This window comes from Sinocyclocheilus anshuiensis, unplaced genomic scaffold (genome assembly GCF_001515605.1).
Source record: "Sinocyclocheilus anshuiensis isolate Anshui unplaced genomic scaffold, SAMN03320099.WGS_v1.1 scaffold207, whole genome shotgun sequence".
In the NCBI taxonomy this organism is placed as follows: domain Eukaryota; kingdom Metazoa; phylum Chordata; class Actinopteri; order Cypriniformes; family Cyprinidae; genus Sinocyclocheilus; species Sinocyclocheilus anshuiensis.
In genome coordinates, this window is record NW_015551045.1 from 4,603,728 (window position 1) to 4,627,722 (window position 23,995).

Here is a 23,995-nt window from a genome sequence, read left to right on the forward strand (position 1 = left end):
ATAATTAATATTATTTGGGGGTATTTATGTGGCAACATCATTACGATAAATAGGCAATGCTAATTAAACAATTGCATGTCTTAACAATAATATCATAATAAATGAATTGGTCTATAGGTTCGAAAGAGAAGATCTTTAGTTGCCAAACGAAATACAAAATTGAACTGATTTGTCACTAAGCATACAATCAAATTTTAGAAACACAACTGTTAGAATAGTATTTGCTTACAATATATGTTGTGCAAGCCCACCAATTTAAACCAGTTAAAACGTATTTATAGCATAATTAATTATATATTTATAGTTATATATAGCCTAACAGTATAAGTAGTAGCTTAAATGAGAATAAAGAATAGAATTCTTATATAGTCTGTGTTTAATTTGTGTCCTGGCTAGTGCCAAATAAAATCAGCGCACTTCTGGGCTTCATGCGCCAACAAAGCAACTGCTTTTTACTAACTCTGTTTTTGGAATAGGCTACTAATGGATTTGCATACATAGGGCCTACTCAATTTCATCTCCAGCCACGAGGGGGCGTGAAGCATTATATATTTATAATGTACGGTGGCCGAGAAGTGCAAAACAAATCACAATTCTGAAAACAAAATAAGAAATTACAAATCGATCGACCCGGATTCGATCCCGTCTTTTGCCAAACATTTTTTTCCTCCCTTTTCAAATCTCGTATTAGCAATGGATTCTATTTACACTAAGTGAAAATAGCAGTATTTAGCAAAAGGCGGGATCAAACCCTAGTTGATCGCGTCAAAAACCCAACCACACGCACTTATCCATCTGCACCACTGGAGCTGATGTTTTACAGCCACTTTTAACTAAATGTAAATTTCTGAATTGTTATTTTGTTTTTTAGACTTGCGTTTGCGTTTGTAATTTGTTATTTTGTTTTCAGAATTGTGATTTGTTTAGCACTTCTCGGCCACCGTAATAATGCCTACCATTGAACTAATCATGTATAGCACTTAAGGCACCCATCCCAATTTAAAAATAATTGAAGGTGGATGGGGTGTAACACCAACAGTGATTTTACACACTTGTTAAATATTGTAGCTATATGAAGTACACACACACACTATCCCATGTAAAAAAAAGTGCACTTAACTGTATTGGATGTCTTTGTAGTGTACTTCAAATGTTTCAAGCTCGCTATTTCCATTTAAAAAAAAAAGTAAATTATAATAAATTTTTATTTAAATGCAAATCACATAATTGCATGTGATTTGCATTTAAATAAAAATTTATTATAATTTACTTTTTTTTTGTAATTGTAATTAATGACTTAAGTTTCTGAAAACATTACATTCAGTTTACATTTAAGTAGATATATTCATCAAAGTAGTTTAGCCTTTCTGTACAAATGAATTTTCTTTTTAAAAGTATGCTGTGCTTCTTTGGGATGCCAGCAAAAATATGCAGGCTTACCCATCATGTAATTCCTGCTAAAGGGTGTGGCAATGATGTCACACGACATGCACAGCTTCAACTGATAATCAATCTGTTTATCATCCAAATAATTCCAAATGAGTTCTGTGATTGAAACCTCTCACCAGTGAACCACCATGATCTACATTTCCTGTCCCGCAGTCTCATGGGAAATAAATAATTAGACTGTGACCTGACTACACACAGTACGCAACCTTTGTTTCCAGAGTCTGAGATGAGGATGATCTCATCTCACTCTTCTATTATTCTACAGATCCTGTAGCTGGAGAGATATAAGGGAACAACTGAGGCATGTTCACTGTTTTATTAGGGTGGATCATCGTCATTACCTCAGCCTGATGGCATCGACCACTGTGAAATCTAGACAAAGACGTTTCACTGAAACAGTGCCACACTGATCTACTACAGAAATGTCACCTGTAAAATTATAAAGCAAATAAATTGCTGATCTCCTGTGGAGTATCGAGTGAAAGAAGCCAAGAATTGAATTACTGGCTAATGATAAAATCAGATTTGTGTTCGCCGAATTGCAAAATTGTGCTATCAAGCGTATACATTTCCCCAATCTGACATCTGCTTTTGATTTCTCTCTAAACATGTCAAATCATTTTTGTTTGTTTTTCTCATCTATCTGTTTTGAGAATACTGTAGAATTGACAATTGACTATTGAAGACATTAATAAACAAGACACTGCAAAATGGGAAATCTACATGGGTGTCAAATATGGTTTGTGAATATGAACAGAAGTGTTAAGAAAATGGATTTGCAACAAAATGACTTGTAATCCAAAGAACAAATAAAGCGCTTACAACATCAAGTAACAAAGAACTGAATTTCCAATAGAACCATTCAGAGACAGCAGATGGTGCCACTGAGAACACAATAAATAAGAACATAAAACCTCATGATATAAAAACAAAAGAAATACACCCAGCTTCTAAAGCAATGCAAATGGATAAAAATGTTTTGTTTTGTTTTTTCCCTGCAATGTGGTTATAGCAAAATTCAGTGTAAAACTGGCAGAAAATCCTGAGGTTGGATTCCACGGCAGAATTCCTACTGGTCATTATGATTCATTTGAGCTGTGATGAGCCACTGAAAAAAATTCAAATGAATTCAGAGTAGCATCTGCCAGAATCTATCTATCCAGAGAATATCTAGAGAACGAGAATATTTCAGGCATTTATATCGAATTTCTAAAACATAACGCAAGAAATACAGGAGAGTCGGCGTCTTGTCACAGTTACGTTTTATTCATTCAACATTTCACATTACAAATATTTAAAAATTATGCATATTGTTATAAATAGTTGGCTGCAAACAATTAAATAACATTAGATTTTTCTTTTTGTTTCACTAGCACTTACAGACCAACTCCTAGAATATGGACATTTCGTATAACATAACTTAATTAGAAAGAAAAATACAAAAATAGGAACTTATAAAGTGAAATGACAATAAAAATTAAGGTGATATCTTAAGTAAAAAATGCTATTAATAAATACAACAACCTTCCCATACACAGTTAAAAACTATTGAAATTTTGCCATTAAGTAACATCGTTAACAGACAGATATTTAAATATTTATTTTCCTTCAGAAAATGTGAACCATATATTGTGGAGCACAATATAGCAATTAGTAAAAACTAGACACTTTAACATATTAAAAGCTTCACCTCAAAAATATAACAAAAATCTGATCAAAATTATAAAAATTAATTATACATTCCAATTAAAAATATACCAATAAACAGCTAAATACATTGTTGACCTAATAATTACAATGCAATCAATCACAGTAGCTTGAAATAAACAAAATAAGCAAATGAGCACAAAACCTTTAATGTTTTAAAAATAACTTCAATTATTTATATTAGTACAAATAGTTTGATTTCTTTTCTTTTTTACAAACACCAGCATGAAAAGGATTACAATAACAGTAGAAAATGACTGTGAAAAACATATTAACATCTTCTTTAAATGTCGGCAATTAAAAATGGCATTAAAGAATTACATTGCAAAGAGTCTTTATCTGGAAAAAGTTCAAAAAAAGTATTGCACATAACAACTCCAAGTTAACTTGCAACATTTACCACATTCAAGTCTCAAGTTCCCCTTCCTGCAAACGGGTTTTGATTTACTTCAAACAGACAGTGGATGAAGTTCTCAAGTCTATTCAACAGCGTACTAAAGAAGATGCTTTCGTCCTGCACTGCAAATTCCTCCAATGACATTTAGAGTTCTCTTTTCACGTGTGTGTGTGTGTTTTTACTCCATGCATCCTATCGATACTGGATTATGGGGAAGGTATAGAGAATAACATGGGAAGGGTGCAGGGTGTGGGGTGGCCTTACATGAAAGGTTTAGAAACATCTGGTGCACAACCACAACGATTAATTTCAATAGCTAATTCATGTACGTCTTTTTTTTTTTCTCATCATGCATGCTAAGGATTACAATAGGAACTAGTTGGCAGTTCAAGAATATATATTTTCAAATGTTAAAATATCTAAACATCAAACATCCATTCTTGTGATACGAGGATCAGCCTAAACATGAACCAGACTTAGCATTCTCCTTATATTATAAGTTTATATTCCAGCTATGGAGAGGAAACCAAAAAGACGAGGTTCTCTTTTAGCCATTTTGCGCAATATTAACATGAACGACAACGTGTTCTTACCATGCTGCTGTCAGATCATTTCCGAATCTAGGGCTGCCATTCAAATCTAGTGTACAAGAGCCAAGACCTTAAACAATATACACTCTGATCTCTCCTCTGCAGATTTGTCGCGTAAACACAAGTGCGAGCTTAGTTGTAAAGATTCCTCAGCACTGAAATGTATAAAAAAAGCATAATTGAAAATAATATATATTAAATTCACTCAACGTTTTTTTCTCTTAAAATTAAAATTTCCATATATGCAGATCTCTCAGTAACAAAAGTACAAAAGCTACCTTTCACAATGTGAAAAATTGAGGTATTGCAAAAAGGAGGGTTTTTTTTTTCCATTTCGTGAAAAATGTGCCTAAAATGACTGTTGAAAAAAAAAAAGTACTTAGAAAAGTAGTGCATAATAAATGTTTATATGTGCATGACAAAATAATTTAGCTAGAAAACACTGTACCAAAAATCAGCAGGCCATGTATAAAATAATCTGTTTTTTTTTTGCTATCTCATTAACAGCAAATTCTTCAAAAAGTGTTTAACTTCGGAAATGTTCAACCAACCAGCTCAAGTGACGGCGAGAACACCGCCAAGCCGACACGAGGATAAATTTCTCACTAGTGTATCAAGTCTTAATTGATCACTAACTCCCTGACGTTTTTGCGCTAGTCGATTTAAATGCCGTAAATCTACCGAATTGGATATCCTGATGCCTGGCGTAAACTCCTGACCGTGCGACTCTTTCGGTTGACCTTTGGAAAGCGGGTAGACTTGCGAAAAAGGTTCAGTGGTTTTCACTAGTGTTACTAAGACTTTAACTGCATGCTGATCGATTCAAGGCCAATCTTTGGTTTGCTGGAGCCCATCTGGTCTTTATATTGAACGGGATGAGGACTGGGTCGGGTTGGGGGCAGAAATAATCAGGCAAAATGAAATCTGCAGGGCAAAAGAAAGGAAACCTTCATGGATTCGCAAGCTACTACACAGCCATCTTTGGTTCCCTAATGTCTGAAAGTAAAACCTCTTATGTTTCAGGTGAGCGCTGGGGGAAGGGGCCGAGTGAGCGGACAGATGCATGGACTACCTTCAGTTATGCTTCACACTCAGGCTGAGCGGGCACGGCTGCTGCAGGACAGGAGGTACATTGTTCGATCGTTCTTCCTCCCTTCTAAGTAGCTTTCACTGCTGTTCTGCTTGTACGTACACCTCTTTGCAGGGTTTTAGGCTTCTGGGGTCTGGGGAAAGGCTTAGGAGACACATATTGCGAGTTAAAAATGAAAACGAAGGCTTGCTGCTAACAGCCTGAGAGAACGACTTGCTAAGCTGGACCAGAAACGAAATCAAGTTCCTTGCATTCGAACCAGCTTGCAGGCAGACTACTGCAACTTTAACAACATACATTCCCCACTAGGTGCTGAATCTCGAATTCAAATAAGGAAGTGACAGAGCAGATTTTCTCAATGTGCCGTTTGCTGATGTCATTTCCTTTTTCTGTGGTCCTGGGGGAAAGGGTGAGCTTGATTTAAAAAAAATTTTTTTTTGTTTTGTTTTAGTTTTTTTAAATATATATATTCGACTTAAACTAGCAGCTAAGCTTGAGGTATTAGTTTTCTTGCATGTCACAATGGAGATCAAATCCAGACAGCTGTTGTGGAATCAGTTGTTGTCATCAAGAAACATTAAAGATTAGCATGGTCTTAAATTACAAAGTATACAAAAAAAAGAAAACGAAACAGAGCGTCGAGAGAATTCACTTCTGTTCTCAAATCCCAAGCTTTGGTTAACAACTGAGATCTTAGACCACACATCTGCACTCTGGGTAGCAAAGAAATGAGTGCACTCTTCCCACACCTTTTCTTTTCACGTTTGCTCCTTCGCCTTTCCGATTAAATTAAAACAGGACGTAATACTTCCAATCGCAATGTTAGCAAAAAGCCAATTCTAAAGTCATGCAGATACTTACTGACAAATTATACTAATACTCAATATATTCACATCTCTGTGCACGTGAAAATTAAATATAATGGAGTTATAAAAAAATAGAGATGGATTAGACATTTTCTTTTTCTTCCTGAATCTTTTTTTTGGATACACATCAATTTTTTTTTTATATATTAAATGACAAATTAAAATCATATTTTTTTGTCTGTCTTTTTAAAATTAAACTAAAAAGGAACCAGCAACAGAAAAGTGCATTTATTTAGATGATGATTTTGCGACTCCTCCTAGCCTACTCTCCCCCTCCTCTCTTTCTCTCTGTCTTCTCCTGGCCTACCAGCTTTAGTTCCAGCGGAAGGAAATGTGGCGAGGTCTGTCGCCACCTTCCTTGACCAGAGGCTTGTGGAACTCCCGGCCGGCACGTGAGTGGATGGCCGCCCAGCAGTATTCACAGTAATACTGGAGACAGGTCACGTTAGCGCAGAAGAAAGGAGCAAACTTGCCTCCGCAGCGAGTGCCCTGACATTCATCGCACAGCTGGTCATCCAAGACGTATGGCTTCACTTCCACCTGGGCCGAGAAAGATCAGCAGACTGTTACATGCATGTTTTTGCACTGTGACATTATTTTCAAAAGTATGGACAGTTGTCAGTAATTCCTATTATTCACAATATGAATTGTCATGACAGAAAAAAGTAAAACAGCAAATATCGTAATATTTTTAAATATTAAAGGCATTAAATATGAGTTTTTTTCCCCTATTAGTCTCTTTTTGTCCTCTTTTGTATATACTTTGTTCTGTTTTTGGTTAAATCTTTTATTCAATTGATTGTTCAGTCAATAGCATATATATATATATATATATATATATATATATATATATACACCGTGTACAATTTTTAAGGTCTTACAAACACGTGGAAAGCATTTCCTTCCCCAGTAATGGCACATGAATATTGATATTGTATGATATGGTAAAAATATATATATATATATATATATATATATTGTGATAACTGGTATTTAAAAAATAAAAAAAACTAATAAAGATAGTAATGAGAATTAGGGAAAAACATTGTCATGAAAATAATACCAACATTTAAAATATAGTTTATTTTTTACAACATGTATTTGACAGGTTTCATGGGATTTTACTATTGAGAACCATAACCTGAATATTTTGACCTTCAAAAACCCATCTTTCTTATTTTTTAACAAGTCCTGCATTGAAGAAACTCATTTCAATTGTAACTGAAACTATGCAAAACATGCATTTGTTCATCAGCCAAAAACATGTTGCAATGTCACAACTAGGGTTAGAGCATAGTCCAAAACTCTGCTTTTTCAGGCTTGCTGGATCAATGCCATTTCATGGAAGGGGAGTGTGCATGTGTGTTTTTTGTGGAAGTCAGCACTGACCCGTTTATCGATTTCTCCATGCTGCAGTTGTACAAAACGAGCACTGATAGCAGCAATGTAGCTCTGCTGATTAGAGAAGGCGACCCGCCCTGCTCCCTTGGGGTACTTCAGCTCTGGGTCTGTGTCGATGCCTGCGTAGCACACGCCACCATACAGCCTGTCCATGATCATCGCCAGCTCCACTGTCAGAAAGACAATATATTTAACGCTTAAATGTTTAGAAACATACACACCAGACTGCATAATTCTTTCTACCTCTTTCATGATAAAATAAAATGGCAACTCCCGATACATTTTTGAAAAGCTACTGTGAAAATAGTTTGTCAAGCTACAAACTATTAACAAGTTACAGTTTTGATACCCTTCTGATCAAGTAGCTATACTAACAAAATGTTAACAAAGTTACTTAAAGAGCAGTACTTCTTAAATATGTCACAACAAAGTAAGTTTTTGGTCTCCTCCTAATAACTACTTAAGGTACAATAAAAATATGTTTTGCTAGCAAGGAAGATGGTTCCACTAAAATAGTTGCTGAATGCAATTCCAGTGCAGCTGGATTGACTTGTTCTGGCACAAAATAACCCTGGCTACTCTAAATCAGTTTTTAAGTAATCATGTATTTAATCTAAGCCAGTCACTAAAAAAACTCCATACCTGCACGAAGCGGACGTGGCACCCCACCCACAAATATGGTCTTCCTCGGGTCCAGGGGCTGTGATCCATCCATCACAAAGTCACTATCATTAAGATTCCACGGGCGAATCTGGACCTGTTACAAAACCACACGTCAACAAAATAAATGAAAAAAATAATCCACAACAGATAGCTAGTTTTTTCAGAGTTCAAATCTGCTAACAAATTAAAAATAGCAGGTCTTCACAGAACAGAATTTGAAAATGCAGCTGTTTAAGACCAAAAAAAGAGAAAATTCACTATAAAAATTGAGGTGCAGTAGTGTAATTCATCCTTACAGGTTTGTCTTTAATGGTGGGGCTGGAAACGCATAAGTAGAGTTTTCCATCCTCCTCGATGCAGGCATCGATAAGGGCTTGAACAGAGCTCTCATCTTGAAACAAGAGGAAAGCGTAACCTTTGGAAAAATTAATTTCAGAGTTAGTAAGCAGTAGGAATGGCAAATTTTACATAATTTTTATTTTTTTTTTTTAAATAGACACGATACCAGAACAACTCCTGTCTTTAAACATAATCGGTATCACCAACCTTAAGGGATAGTTCACCCAAAAATATATTTAATGAAATGATTTCTGTCCTATTGAAAGTCCATTCCACCAAAACCTTCAAAGCTTCAAAAAGTTCATAAAGACACCAAAAAAGTAAATATGAAATGAGCAGTTCAATCCAAGTGAAGAGACAGAGATTGTTTTATATGCCAAACAAATTCAATTTAGGCTTTTATTCACATACAAAATTGATTTACTGGTCGAGCATAACAGATATAAAGTGATGGTGTCTCTTCAGAAGAATTCACCGCTCGATTCACATGGATTACTTTTTAAAGTGGAACGGACTTCAAATGGAGAGAAAAATCTCTCAGGTCTCCTTCACTTGTTTTTTTGAAGATGAACAAAAGTCTTATGGCTTTGGAATGACATGAGGGTGAGTACATGATGACAGAATTGTCATTTTTGGGTGAACTATCCCTTTAATTCAGTACTCAAGCACCATCATCGGGGATCAAGCTAGCCACAACTATAACATTGGAATGTGCAAATTATGAAAATTACGGTTTAAAAATGCCCTTTAAAATGGTCAACTGATACTCTTAGCTCACCTTTCGGGGGGAAGTATGACTTGCTCTCTGCTTTGTGAGGCCAGTCCACAAACAGGTGCCCAAAACGGCGAAAACTAGCAGTTATCTCATCTAGGAAAGATAATATTGCAGATAAGAGCTAGTGGCTATCGTGGACACGGTTCCAAAGCCAAGAATGAACCTTGAAACCTGTTTTTGTTTTCATAAGCAGAGGTCACCCTAAACGTGTGCAATACCTTCGTCTATGTCAGGGGGGAGGCCACCCACAAAGACTTTGCGAGAATAGCGCTCCACCCTCTCTCCGTTCTGGTGAGGGAAGCAGTGGGGGGAACCCAGGCCAGGCAGGCTCTGATCGCCTCTCTCCTCGTCTGGGAAGCCATCTTCCATCGGGAACAGGGATGAGTGTCCTGAGGAAATGGGAGAAGGCAGGAATTATTATCTGAGCCTTTCTCAGTGTTTAAACTATATTCCTGCACCACAGAGTAAAATGAATTAGGCTGATGGATTATTCTGAGCCCAAGAAATACTACTAAGACAGACAATTGCATCATCTTGGTGGTGCAATTTCGAAAGCATAGGGATTTCTGAATTATGGCTACTGTGGTCCTGTAATCAAACAAATTATAGCCCACAGTTTTGGCCCAACGACAAAACAGGTTATTTTCATATTCTACACAGAGAGTTGTGCTAAAGCATGGATAATTACACTACTGTTCAAATGTTTAGGCTTGGTTAGATTTAAAAAAAAAAAAGAAATCTCTTATGCTCACCAAGGCTGCATGCATTTGATCAAAAATACAGTAAAACGGTAATAATGTGAAATATGATTACAATTTAAGGTAACTCTTTTATACACATGTAATGTAATTTCTGTGGTGGCAAAGCTGAAATTTCAGCAACAACTACCTCCAGTCTACAGTGTCACATGATCTTTCAGAACTCATTCTAATGTGATGATTTTGTGCTCAAAATTACTATTCAATGCTGAAGAGTTATGCTACTTAATGTTTTTGTGAACAATGTGATTTTGTTCAGGATTCTGTGAATTGAATGTTCAAAAGTACAGCATTTGTTTGAAATAGAAATATTATGAATGTCTTTACTGTCACTTTTGATCAATTTAACACATCCTTGCTAAATAAAAGTATTAACTTCTTAAAGGGTTAGTTCACCCAAAAAGGAAAATTCTGTCATTAATTACTCACCCTCATGTCGTTCCAAACCCGTAAGACTTCCATTCATCTTCAGAACACAAATTAAGATATTTTTGATGCATTCTGACAGCTCTCTGACCCTCCCATAGACAGCAAGGGTACTACCACGATCAACATCCAGAAACGTAGCAAGGAGATCGGTAAAATAATCCATGTGACATCAGGGGTTCAACCGTAATATTACGAAGCTACGAGAATACTTTTTGTGTGCAAAAGAAAAGAAAAATAACGACTTTATTCAACGATTCGTCTCCTCCGCGTCACCCTAGCACCATTTTGGAGAATATCCACTGAATGCAAACAGCGTATGTTGTTCTGTGTCAGCCACACCACGGATACGTTGTTTTCGTTCAAATCAAAGCATAAACAACGTAGAAAACGTATCCGCGTGGCGCAGCTGACACAGAACAGCATACGCTGTATGTGTTTAATGGATACTCTCCAAAATGGCGCTAGGGTGACGCGGAGGAGACGAATTGTTGAATAAAGTCGTTATTTTTCTTTGCGTACAAAAAGTATTCTCGTAGCTTCGTAAAATTACGGTTGAACCCCTGGTGTCACATGGATTATTTTACAGATCTCCTTGCTACGTTTCTGGACTTGGGAACATTTCAGTTGTATTGCTGTCTAGCTAGGGTGACGCGGAGGAGACGAATTGTTGAATAAAGTCGTTATTTTTCTTTTCTTTTGCGCACAAAAAGTATTCTCGTAGCTTCGTAATATTACGGTTGAACCCCTGATGTAACATGGATTATTTAACCGATCTCCTTGCTACGTTTCTGGACGTTGATCATGGTAGTACCCTTGCTGTCTATGGGAGGGTCAGAGAGCTGTCAGATTCCATCAAAAATATCTTAATTTGTGTTCCGAAGACGAAGTCTTACGGGTTTGCAACGACATGAGGGTGAGTAATTAATGACAGAATTTTCACTTTTGGGTGAACGATCCCTTTAAGGAATCTTATTGACCCCAAACTTCTGAAGAGTAGTTTATATTTACTTCCTAACTCCTTGTTGTTAAATACACAAAACTACATTAGATTAAAATGTCAGGCTAAATTTACATATTAGTTAATTTTGAACATCTAGAGTCCTAAACTAAAAACTATTTTACCATCTTTAAAATGTCTGTGTGAATGTAGGATGGGATGTTCGTTTGCCAAATTTAAGCTGTGTGTTGCAGATTTTAATGGGGTTTTAGGCACTTTGCTTTGCATTGTGCCTATAAAACTCATTTGTACAATTAGGTTATATAAGATAATATTTTGTAAAATATCTCTTAGTTTAAGTGTTAAGGTCCAGCACATGATCATGTAGCTCTGCACTAAAGCTGCAGTAATAACATAGGGCGAGGACTAGAGGATGTAGTATTAGTCCTCTGGCTCAAGCCACTCCAGCAAATTTCCTCCTGACGTGACAGAACACAGGCCTGAGCTGCTTTACAAGACTTTATGTAAGGGAGTTAGTCACAACTGTGGCCTGGATGTGTGTGTGTGTGTGTGTGTGTGTGTTTGTGTGTGTATGGTTGCCCTGACCACAGAAAAGCCCCAATCAACACACAATCGATATAAAAATGGAAATGAAGGCTGCACGTGTGCATGCAAACAATTAACAATGCCCCAAAACATGTCATGCAGATGCTGGATTATTCCACCCATAATTATTTGAAAGTCTTCTTCATTTTTCTCATCTGGATTTGTTAAAAGTTGTCTTTACCTCGTCGCCTCCCATAATTCCTTGCTGCATGTAAAATAAGATGATCACAAGTAAAGTAACACATCCCCAATGAAAATGTGAATTTTCTGACTAAAGTCATTTTACACTTTAGAAATGTGTTGAAAAGTATGTGCCATTTAAGAGCTGTATGATTATAATCAAAATCTTTCACATCAATTACCTGGGTTTGTTGGCCAAGTGCTTAAACACTGTTAACAAGACTCAAACTAAACTGTGCAACTAAACGGACTAGATTTTCTTGGCTCAGTGACTCCGCGAAGATTGGTGGAATGTATATTTAAGGACACTCTTGATTCAACCTACCTGTTCAAACGTGTCTTAATTCTGAGCACATTCACTAACAACCCTTGCCAATTATCAACTGTCTACTCACCAGAAAAAAATAGATACCTAACCAACTAGATTTTCAAAATATATAATTTTCACTACTGTAGTGATAGAAAGTGAGTATTAGCATGTGATAGCATTTCTGATCTAAACGTCAAGAAACCATTCAAGCTATCTGTTTCATTTAATCAAATCTCTGTGCGGCATTTTATGTTTTTGTAAAAACATATTGAAGATAAATACTGCTGTTTATTAATATACATGTTATATTGGTGCATGAAAAAAAAGAAGATAATATTTAAACAATACTCAACCTTTAGTTTCATTAATATAAAAAAAACATGGAAAATATGCCTTGATTTTTATTTACATTTAACTTTGTGCATTAAACAATTCATGGCTATCTAGCTACAATTTCATCTCATTCAGAAAATATTTGAATATATATTTTTAGCTAGCCCTATTTGAGTAAGTGAAAATGTTCTTTCTTCTCAAACCTCTGAACGCTTTGAAACAAGCTATGAAAACAGGGCCAGTTTTAATTTCATCACCATTTGACTCAGAAGCTGTGGGATTTGTACATATATCCCCTTATGAACCATTTTTATTCCATCCTAAAAAGAGGATTTTTTTGCACAACAGTACAAGATCATGCACACTTATATTAAGATACATAACTATACATTACCTATTAACTACATCCTATATTTGTCCCATTTTTATACATTTATAAATATTTGCATTACCCCATGTTTCAAATGCATTTAAAGAGAACATTACAGCTAAAAGGAACCAGTGAGACAAATCGCCCCAAAGTTCATCTTGCTGATTATTTCTATAACACACAGCTTGGGCCTGTCCAGACACCAGAACATTAAACCAATAAAATGCATGTGCGTACCATTTATGGGCAAGGGGCTGTCTCCTCCTGTATGGGTGAATCCGAGGCGACCTTCGAGAGAGGAGGGTATAAATCAGCTGGATGGTTGGAATGACATACAGCACATTTGAATCCACACGTGGTAAGATTACGCAGCTACTTGAATTTACACTGTAGGTTTAGCTGACAAATTACAGAATCACTCAATAAAAATGGCTGTGAAGAAGCCAAAAAAGTATGAATTACATCACTCATATACTTTCTGGATGACCACCCACTACACGTCAGAATCACAATACTCTCCTGGATGCAGATCACTTTCATTCTCATGCTCAACTCAGCCTCATTCTGCTTCTAGTAGAAGAATGAGAGGAAACATCAAGTTCAACCAGCACGGCTGGTATGGATTGTTTCTCTATGTGGTGTTAACATGGCTCTGGCAGCCCCCTCCTTTCTACTGTTCACTCTGAGAGCAGTCTGGTGGCCAGGGCCAGCACACCATTTTGTTGCTTTAGCGAGAACAGAGAGCTCTTTTACAGGCAAAGGACAATGCTGGAAGCTATTCAAAGCAACACTGGACTACTTATCTTCCCCGTCTCTTGTTTGGTCATCTCTGCCACACTGGGGTGGTGTCTGCAGGGTCGCCCTTCTGGTTCTGATGGTCAAATTATGCTCAGCTAGAGAGAAGCTGACCCTGAGGGTTGTTCTAATTTGGTTATTATGTACAGTATATGGGGGTGAGCAGCTTTGATTCAAGAAACCATCCAACCATTTTGGGGTTGCATTAATCACGGTCCAAATGTGTGGAAACCTAAAACATGAGAGTGTAGCATGTGACATCAAATGCTTCTGTTTAAAGTAAAGATGAAGTGCATGCAATCTGCAGAGCTATGGTGAAAAAAATTTATTATTTAATCAAAGTTGTAAACTTACAGAGACAGAAGAAAATGTACGAGCAAGAATAGCAAGAAAACAAGTGAACCGAGTCATCCTTATGCCAGTTCATATGACAATGTGCAGTTAAAAACAAACATGAAACATACTACAAAAATATATATTTGAATAATTTTTAATTTACAGAATACCATGCACTAATAAATAATTGAAAATAAGACCAGGAATGTTAATTAAAAAAGAAAACGGGGTCAATTTGGATTGCATGCTTGATTGCACCTTATTGCAGGTGTTCTTATTACCAATTTATGACAAAAAATAAATAAATAAACAAACAAAATGGAAGAAGTTTCCACTGAAACATATTGATTTGAGCCACAGATTACAAATTTGAGAGCGCTCGCATAATGAAAGTCAACAGTCTCACAAAACCAAGCTGATGTGTTTGTAAAGACAAACACAGCTGGAAGGAGCTCTGGTTAAGCTCTGCTGCACAGACACAGCTATTTGTAGGTCAACACAGAGCTTTATCTCTCTTCTTGCTCTGTTTGTTTGTGTGTGTGTGTGTGTGTGTGTGTGTGTGTGTGTGTGTGTGTGTGCGCGTGTACGTGGGTGTGCAATGATTCAGCGCTAATGGGCAGCTTTTTACAGCTGCTCACTCTCACACCAAAAAATTAACACCACATCTGATGTTAAAGAAATCTACAAAAGCATGCAAGAAAACAAAAGGTGTAAAATGCCACTGGAGAGTGCAAAGTAAAAAGACTGCAAAGACAAAAAGAAAATGTTTTAATGTCCGTTTACTTTTTTTTCCCCAATATAATTCTGTTCTGCTCAACTGGGAAATAACAGGCGGCCGTAGCCAGCAGCAGTGACTATAAAAACGATTAAATCTACTGTCTGCTCCAGAACATGCTCTAATAAACGCTTGGAATAACGTCATGGGCTCATTAATTGTCGTTTGTATGCATTTACAACTGCTATCAAAGGTGAGGCCTCCAGGACCGTGCTTTGCGATCAGTTGTCAGCTGCCTCAAAAGAGGAATATAAAAGTGATGCAATAACCAACCAACTTTCAAGAAAATGGGACACCGGTCACAGAACAGGAGCTGCATCAAATCAGCAAACTCATGATGGTACTATTAGGAGCCATTTCCACAGAACATATTACTGCATTCAAAAATGTGAAATGCAGGGCAGTGAAATTAAAAAAAGGGTCTCTAGCCTTTACTTTTAACTATAAAACTATAACTATAACTTGAGCAATACAAACACGAAACCAGCCACAAATGCAACGGTCAAACATTTTAACCGGTTAACCGTTAACTAGGGATGTTCATTTTAACCGGTTAACCGTTAACCGACCGTGAAGAATTTTTACCAATTAATACAATCAGTTAAATGGTTTAAAAAGTCATTTATTTATTTACTTTTTTAGTGATTTATCAAAATATTTAAAAAGGTTTGCTGCATGGTTGAAATACGCTACGCGTAAAAAAAATTTCATTTTTTTAGAGGGAAAAAAAAAAGGTCGCATTTTATTATTTCATTCAGAAATAGGCCTAATGCCGACACGAAATGTTTACAAACATTATAATAAACGCTGTAAACATAGCTAGGCTATTTCAGTTCCCCTCACACCACAACAAAGCCTTTCAATTAACAGTATTTAGAAAAGAGCAAGAATTAAAAATATAAGAAGCTATAGCTAAACGACAAGCCAAAACAAATTAATTTAGGCTAAAACGAAACTAACGTTGCGTCTCTCATTCGACACAAAATCAAATGTTTCCGTATTCACGATGTATTTGAATGGCAAAATATTATTTATTATGTAGCCTACTTCACTCGCGTTCCAATATCCACGTAAAACAAAATGGTTTGCATAACATCATTCACGGCGGTACGGTGATAACGCTTAACGGCACAGATTTTACTACTGAGCAGTGTTTTTTTTTTCCATATGTTTGACTGACTGTAGGCTATTTTATTATGATAATGAACAGGCTGCATTGTCAAGGTAGCAAAGCTTAACTGTGTGCGCATGCGGCGCCGGCGCAATCACTTGAATTTTTTTTCCTTCTAACAGAGGAAGAAACTACTCCTTTTAGTCAAAGATAATCGGAAATGTAAAAGGTTTGCCTTTATTTGTGTACATTCACAATAAAAACAAATCTTTGTGCTTTTGTAAAATAAGCCTAAAGAAAAATAGGATGTCGCTTTCTGCCGTCTGTTTCCTTTCGCGCAGCACAAAAAGGAACTGAAACTCTGAATACTAGGCTACTTGTTGCACAGTTTTTCTTTAGTTTTCTTAATTTATTATTTAAGTAAAAATATATTTCTCGTATAGGCCTATTTATCGTTACATATATAGGCCTACAGCCTAGCTTTATTATGTTTTTTCTCTGCTGGCAGAAGCGCTGCAGGTGCGTGATGTGATATGAAGACCATGTGAATCCTCATGTTCGGTTGTTTGCTGCTTTTTGCGCATGTAAAATTAATCCCTGGGAAACAAATGTTAGTATTTTTAACGGGTCACAGACACTTATCCTTTCTAATTTAATTCAATTCGAATTTAAAATAATCTTGTCGGTTAACGGTTAATAATCGGTTAACGAGCATTGGCTGTCGGTTAGGAAAAATAACCGAAATGAACATCCCTAGGTCAAACGTGATCGTTTAGCACGTTTACATAAAACACCAATTGAAAAGCAGTGCAGTAGAAAGAAAAAGCACGTTCTGTGTGAATGTCCCCTTACTGGAGTACAAGCCAGCTACAGCTTTCATTTGATTACAGAGAGAGCAACGCAACTTAAACCACGTGAGCGGCCGCATGAATCTAACTGCTGACGGGACAAAGGTTTTTGGCCATCAGTATGGTACTTTAACACACAATCTCCTTTGGTGGACTCTTATCTTACCTTTCAGAGTGTCTTGCTCAGCCCTCATGATGTCAATCAAAGAGTTCTCCAGAGAATGCATGTTGAAGCCATCGAATGAACGGGGACGATCCTGTGAGGGGAGAAAAGGAGGATGGGTATCAAGAAAAAACAACTATGATGGCATTTCTCATATCTCTCGGCTCTGCGGGAGTATCTCTTTCATCTACAATAGAGTTCAAGCTGTTGTGCTTTGGTTCCTCTCAAAAACTATATCCCGTTGAAAGGAAGTCACAAATTAAAGGCTCAACAGAGGCTCTAGACCAAAATATAAATCCAGTTTGATGCTCGCTACTGACTTGACCTCTGGATCATGAGGCTAATGTCTAATGTGACAAGTCTAATGTTTGATATGATTTATAAACATAAAGGTTGAAAAACTGACAGAGAAAGCACAACGGCTTACACTTGCAATGCAGATTTAACTTGACAATGATGTAACCTAACAATACAAACCCAGAGGTACGAATGCCCAGCAAATAAAATGAACTCAAACCACGTTTCAAGACTCTTTAAAAAGGCTTAAATCCCATATTTAACAAAGAGATAAAGCCTGAATTTAATATTTGCATGACTAATTGCTCATACAGAAACTGAAAAACACAGCTTAAACAATATGTTTACCCAGATACAAATAATTAAATAGTTTGCATATATGCATTTGCCATTAGCCAAAAGGACTTTCAGTGTGTGTGATCCCTGGAAAACAAATTCATGGTTTTGGCAATACTAACGTCATGCTGTACCAGATAATCTAGTACTGGATCATTTGGGAAAAAAATGTATTAAAGACCGCAAACAATAGCTGTTGGACGAACAAGGCCGATAAATGATAAAGAGTGTTCATACTTTAAATAGATTAGGTTATTCCCCTTTACCTGATGATTCAGCACAATCGAGTGTTTGAACTGGACCGGAGGTCATCTGATCTCAAAACAGAGACTTGCATTAAACACACACTTCAGGCTCAAGGCTCATTCTATTGTCCACCAAAAGCAAACAATAACAGAATCTAGGTCTTCCTGTTTTTTGAAGGTCAGTAAGACATGCTATGCAAGTACATCAACACAAACGCAAATGTTTGGCTAAAGCATTACAAGAGTTCAATCCTATTGTGCATACTTGATGTGTGCTCTTGCGTTACCATGATGGTAACAAACCTCAGCACTTAAAAGGGTTAGTTCACCCAAAAATGAAAATTAGCCTGTGTTTTCCTCACCCTTAAAACATCCTAGGTGTATGTGACTTTCTTCTTTCAGACGAATCCAATCGGAGTTATATTAAAAATTGTCCTGGCCCCTCCAAGCCTTTCAATGGGGGTAAGGGGGTGTTGTTGTCAACAGTTCAGAAGACGTGAAATAAAGCGCGCGCACCCGTAATAAAATGTCCCTCACACGGCTCCGGGGGGTGAATAAAGGCCTCCTGTAGCGAATCCATGCATTTTTGTAAGATAAATATCCATATTTCAAACGTAATAAACCCTTTTTTCTCACTTCCGCTGACTGTGGTACGCGGAAGACGTTCAGGCGGATGACACAAGACGTATGTGTCGTGCGCGCGCCTCTGAGAAATGCAGGAGCATGAAAACCAGTCTCCTCTTGGCTTACATCGAAATCCTCTGACATTTTTCTTTACAAATCCTCATTTTGTGCTTCTAATTCGTGAATGGCATTTTGTTTTGTTTTGTCTCCGCGTTTGTCACTTATCACGTAACGTCGACGGCTTACGTCATCCGCCGGAACAGCTTTCGCGTATGACAGTCAGCGGAAGTGAGAAAAAAGTGTTTATTACGTTTGAAATATGGATATTTATCTTACAAAACTGCATGGATCCGCTACAGGAGGCCTTTATTCATCCCCCGGAGCCTTGTGAGGGACGTTTTATTACCCCCATTGAAAGCCTTGGAGGGGCCAGGACAGTTTTTAATATAACGCCGACTGGATTCGTCTGAAAGAAGAAAGTCACATACACCTAGGATGTTTCGAGGGTGAGTTAAACACAGTCTAATTTTCATTTTTGGGTGAACTAACCCTTTAAAGGCACAATATGTACGTTTTCACCACTAGAGGTCGCATTTTCAAAACAATAACAAGGCGAAGCTTGATGACGTTATAAAGGAGGATGTTCACGGATGAGGATGAATTATTTTTTTTATTACCTGAACCTTTCACAGCTATTCAAACAGCGAATAAATTGTACAGAGAATGCAAGCAAAGAACATTTACATTGTCAAAGAACATTATTACTGACTTAAGTCTAGCGCGAGTTTAAGCACTCTCAAAAAACTCCCCTTATAAATCAATAAAGCTGTCTATACACGGTTTTATGAATGAATCTCTTACATCATAAGTACATCTGCACTTTGTTGTTTATGATGAATTCGCGTGAGCTGAATTCATTCAACGAGCGTGTGCCGTGAACAAAAAATCATCTGAATGCCTCTGATTGGCCATTGCATTCAAAAGTTCTGCAGACTCGTGTGTGATTGGTTATAATGCGCAACACTATAAAAACGCGTAAAAAAAAACATGGCGCAACATAGATCTAAATTGAATGCTACGGTCAACACTTTTCATTTCATTTTCATTTTATTCGTGACAGCCGTAATGGATGTAGTTTAACTGTACAGCACCATTTGTGTCCGTGTGTTGCCATAGTTTCTAGCCTATTAAACCGCTTATAAACCTACTAAAACTGTAGTTTAAAATGAAGTTGATATGACTGGACTGTTTTACCGATGTCCTTACTACTTTTCTGGGTCTGGGAACATGTCAGTTGCGTCACTGTCTATGGAGGGTCAGAGAGCTCTCCGATTTCATCAAAAATATCTTAATTTGTGTTCCGAAGATGAATGGAGGTCTTACGGGTTTGGAACGACATGACGGTGAGCAATCAATGACATAATTTTAATTTGGGTTGAACTATCCCTTTAAGTGCAAGTAAATGATAACAGAAATATATTTTTTGGGTAAACTATCACTTTAAATGAGAAGTGTTCACACAGAACGTGAGATGCAGGGCAGTGGAATGGAAAAATGTCACGGTCCAAACACACTTTTGTTTTTCTTTTATCTTGAGTTTTTTTTAGAATGCTGTTAGAGCACAACAGTCAAACACATCCATCTAGTAAGTGTTTACATAGAAAAGCAATCCACATCCAGTACAGCAGCCCTTATAACACTGCTGAGAATGTGATTTGCATTGCATTAGTATGCATTTCATGCCAAAATTGTGTGTGAATTTCATCCCCATTCAATTAGCCCGGTTAAGCTCTTTATTCAAAACTATTGTTATTGGAATTAACACCAAATATGTCAACTTTTTGAATGTTTTTAATAAAAGGCCTCCCAAGGAATAATACAGCCACACAGTTAGATTAGTAACTTGCACACTGCTACATACATGATGCAGCCGGGTCCATCTGGCTATTTATATAAATAACTAGCGTGGTGTACCTGAGCTCCAACATAACGCAGCTTCCATCTGAACTGGATGGTGCCGTGATTAACAGTACAATCTGCTCGTGCTCAGTCACGATCTGGCATCTGCTGGGATCTTCAGAGCACCACTCATCCCCCAAAGCTTAGACAGGCCGTGTGCTCACGCAGGGCACTTATGCCACAGCACAGGGCTGGCTCGCTTATTCAGAACACGAGTGTGGGCCAAAGGCCGTCTTCAGAATTACTGCACAGTACACTCCGCTGAGAGCCCTTTGATGAAGAACCAACTCCATAAGGAACTGAAGCCATCATTGACAAAAACCGAACGATCTGCATTCTATGCACCACATCTTATTAAAAAGGTGTTAATGAGCATTTCCCGCTTTCTTAACACGAGAGCTATTTCGGGTTTAACTATAATTAGACTGTGTGCAGGGCTTGCTGACTCAAAGGCCTTTACCCACCAGGGGCATGTTTTCAGGTCATCATAGTTCAAGCGATATGGAAAAAGTCTGCTGTGAGCTTTTCAGAAAGGGATCTTGATGGAACACCCTGATGTGAGTGATTAAGTGTGGTATGTTACGGGTGTTTCAGGAATGACATTAATCTGAAATGTCATGCTAAACTAATGAAAAGGGGGACAGGGGGAGAATGGGAGGCAGAGGCTTGACGTTGTGTTTTTTTGTCGCAGCACAAGGTATTTCAAAGCCTTCCACATCAAATCACTCTAAAGCCTATTAAGCCAGCCTTTCAACACAGTTGGGGAAGCAGGGGGTATAGAAACTTTCCACAGGGGAGCGCAACTGACTCTGCTGATAAAGTAATTAAAGTGTAGAAAGAGCTCTCATTCAGATAGATGGCATAAAATAACCATGGCCAACATGGTCATTGCCTCTATCGTAGACGCTTTCTCATTGGAGAACTATCAATATGACAAAATAACATTGAAAAGGTACGTGGTTTCCAAATGACAACTGAAGGACATTGAAGGGTCTATCTATCTCCAGACAGCACTGAATCAAGATACCTGAGATAAGCGTATCTATTTGAAACGGAGTCCACAATGAAATGCAATAAGCAAATGGAGAGAAGGCAGCTAGAGTGAATTTCTTCACATTACTGCGGTAATATTACAGCACTGTGCCATTACAAAGGAAAAAAACCTCTGATCTCAAAATTGTAGGTTAATACAAACCATTAAGACAGCAACCTAAAAAACAAAGGACTTAATACAAGCCTAATTATTTGTACCGAAAAATTGGTTTTAATATACGTCATGTAACCTTTTTCAACACAAACATATGCATTACTACTATCTGACTGATCAAATTTGCCAATGTATGCCAATAGCATATGCCAATTTATGCTTCTATTTAAAAATGTCCATAACAAAGGATAATTCATCTATGACAATGAGGTCATTTTCTCAGCTTTGTTTCAAAACCAATATGATTGCAAAAATAAATGTCATGCTGGTCACATACAGCGACCAGGGAATATAACACAATATACATTTATTGACTTTCTGTTACAGTTCTTAGATTTATAGTATCCATCCTTATTTACTTTTATTGTATGGAAAAGAGCATCTTGCACATACTGCAAAACATCTCTATTGTAAAATCATCTCTTCTGCAAAAGATGCCAAATTCGAACCCAATGGTCAAAGGCATCCATGTTGCACAAGTTTACATAGAAAAAAAAGGAAAAGCAATGCAGTGAAATGCAAAAACACACTCTGCGTGAACAGCCTCTTAATAATGACAGAATTATCATTTTCATATTCTAGAGTCTAACACCAAAAACAATTTTTCTTTGTATCAAACCACAAAGATCCCCAAGAATTGAGGTAGTTTAATGCACTGTGGGGTGAATGTCTGAGCTGAGGCAGCCTGAAGCCCACGCAATCATAGGAGAATTTAAAGAAGATTATAGAGGGTTACGATGATGGCTAGAATTTACAAAGCAAAAGACCTGGCTGACCGAGAGCATAGTGTACTACAAAACACTCATTACGATAACAAAAGTGTGCATATGATATTACAGAACGAATCTAGAGAGGCATCACTGAGAACAAAAAAAAAAAGAGTGAGAATGATTTGCATGCGGTGCAAAATGAAAAATGTAAAGTGTGTCATATTAGGCAACTGCGCAGTCAAATCCTAGGCTAACCCTCTGTTCTTTACGATAAAGCCGAGCAACAGATGACTATTTGCCGTGGGCACCTGCGCCCCGTGACAATAGCCAAACAAAAGTTGGCCTTGAAAATAAAACAAACAGCTTTAAATCGTCTCCGTGTCAGCTTGATCACTAATTGAGCCTTGGGCATATAACAGCTCAATAGGGTAAAAAAAAAAAAAAAAAGACACTTCCCAACAGCCATATTTGTTTTTCTGTTTTCTTTACAATGTCTTCAATCATTTAACCTTGTCATGAGAACCATCTTCACCATCATGAATTGCGTGTCCCATTTCTCATTTTCTCTGTGAGCAACTGCTTAATTACACATCCCGCCAGTGCCTGTTCATGTGTGAGTCTGTCAATGTGTGTGTGTATATATGTGTGTCCTGCCCCCCCTCCGGAGACAGCCTTTGCTTTCACACCAAACATCAGATATTCTTGGCTGAGAGTACACAGAGCCTGTGGAAACTTCCAGCGACATTATGCAGTGCTGGGAATCACATCACGTATTCAACCAGCTGGAGCAAATAGCTGCGAATAAGAGCTGCCTGTTCTCAGCGGTGGAAGCCACAGGTTCCAAGCAAGCGCTATCAAAAATACCTTTAGTTTGTTGGTTTTACAAAGAACAGAACACATCTAGATCACAAAACTACAGGCTGACCCAAGTTCCTATACCAGATGATGACCTCTGTGCGCAAACGACTTGATAAGAGGATCTGGGAAGCACCTATTCACTGGAATCAAGCTGAAAGGGAGATACACTGACACAAATGAGGGCTGATGGCCCAACGCTACATTTAAAGCTAACAGACTATTTTTAGCAATTAAATTACAGCAAGTACCTACATATATTTGACTCTTCTAAAAAACAAAAAGGAGGACAATAGAAATGTAATTGCATTGAGACTAGGGATATGCCGGTATCAAATTTTCATGTTGCGATTAATTGCTAATGCTTGCATTAAAATATCATTGCATTAAATATCGCATGCGATTTATCGTGCAACCCTATTGGCAGTTTATGTTAACTAATGTTAACTAATGAAGCCTTAATGTAAAGTGTGACCAAACAATAAAGAATCAAAACACTTTCAAACAATATCTAGGGCATGTTGTAGTCCAGAT

At 37.3% G+C, this 23,995-nt stretch overlaps 1 protein-coding gene across 4 annotated transcripts in view; it reads right to left on the reverse strand.

Moving 5' to 3' along the window:
- Positions 1–6,278: 6,278 nt before the first annotated feature.
- Positions 6,279–23,995, reverse strand: part of LOC107661725 (cytoplasmic polyadenylation element-binding protein 4-like) — a 25,980-nt gene continuing 8,263 nt past the window's right edge. For 2 of the 4 annotated variants that reach the window (XM_016451472.1, XM_016451471.1), the window contains exons 3-11: positions 17,232–17,322; positions 13,438–13,488; positions 12,189–12,212; positions 9,496–9,666; positions 9,281–9,370; positions 8,460–8,578; positions 8,143–8,257; positions 7,489–7,670; positions 6,279–6,639 (exon numbers count right to left, since the gene is read on the reverse strand). In XM_016451472.1, the coding sequence (XP_016306958.1) occupies positions 6,412–6,639; positions 7,489–7,670; positions 8,143–8,257; positions 8,460–8,578; positions 9,281–9,370; positions 9,496–9,666; positions 12,189–12,212; positions 13,438–13,488; positions 17,232–17,322 (1,071 nt within the window). In that variant the 3' untranslated portion in view covers positions 6,279–6,411. The remainder of the gene's footprint in view (positions 6,640–7,488; positions 7,671–8,142; positions 8,258–8,459; positions 8,579–9,280; positions 9,371–9,495; positions 9,667–12,188; positions 12,213–13,437; positions 13,489–17,231; positions 17,323–23,995) is intronic. The other 2 variants (XM_016451473.1, XM_016451474.1) reach the window with 2 other exon arrangements.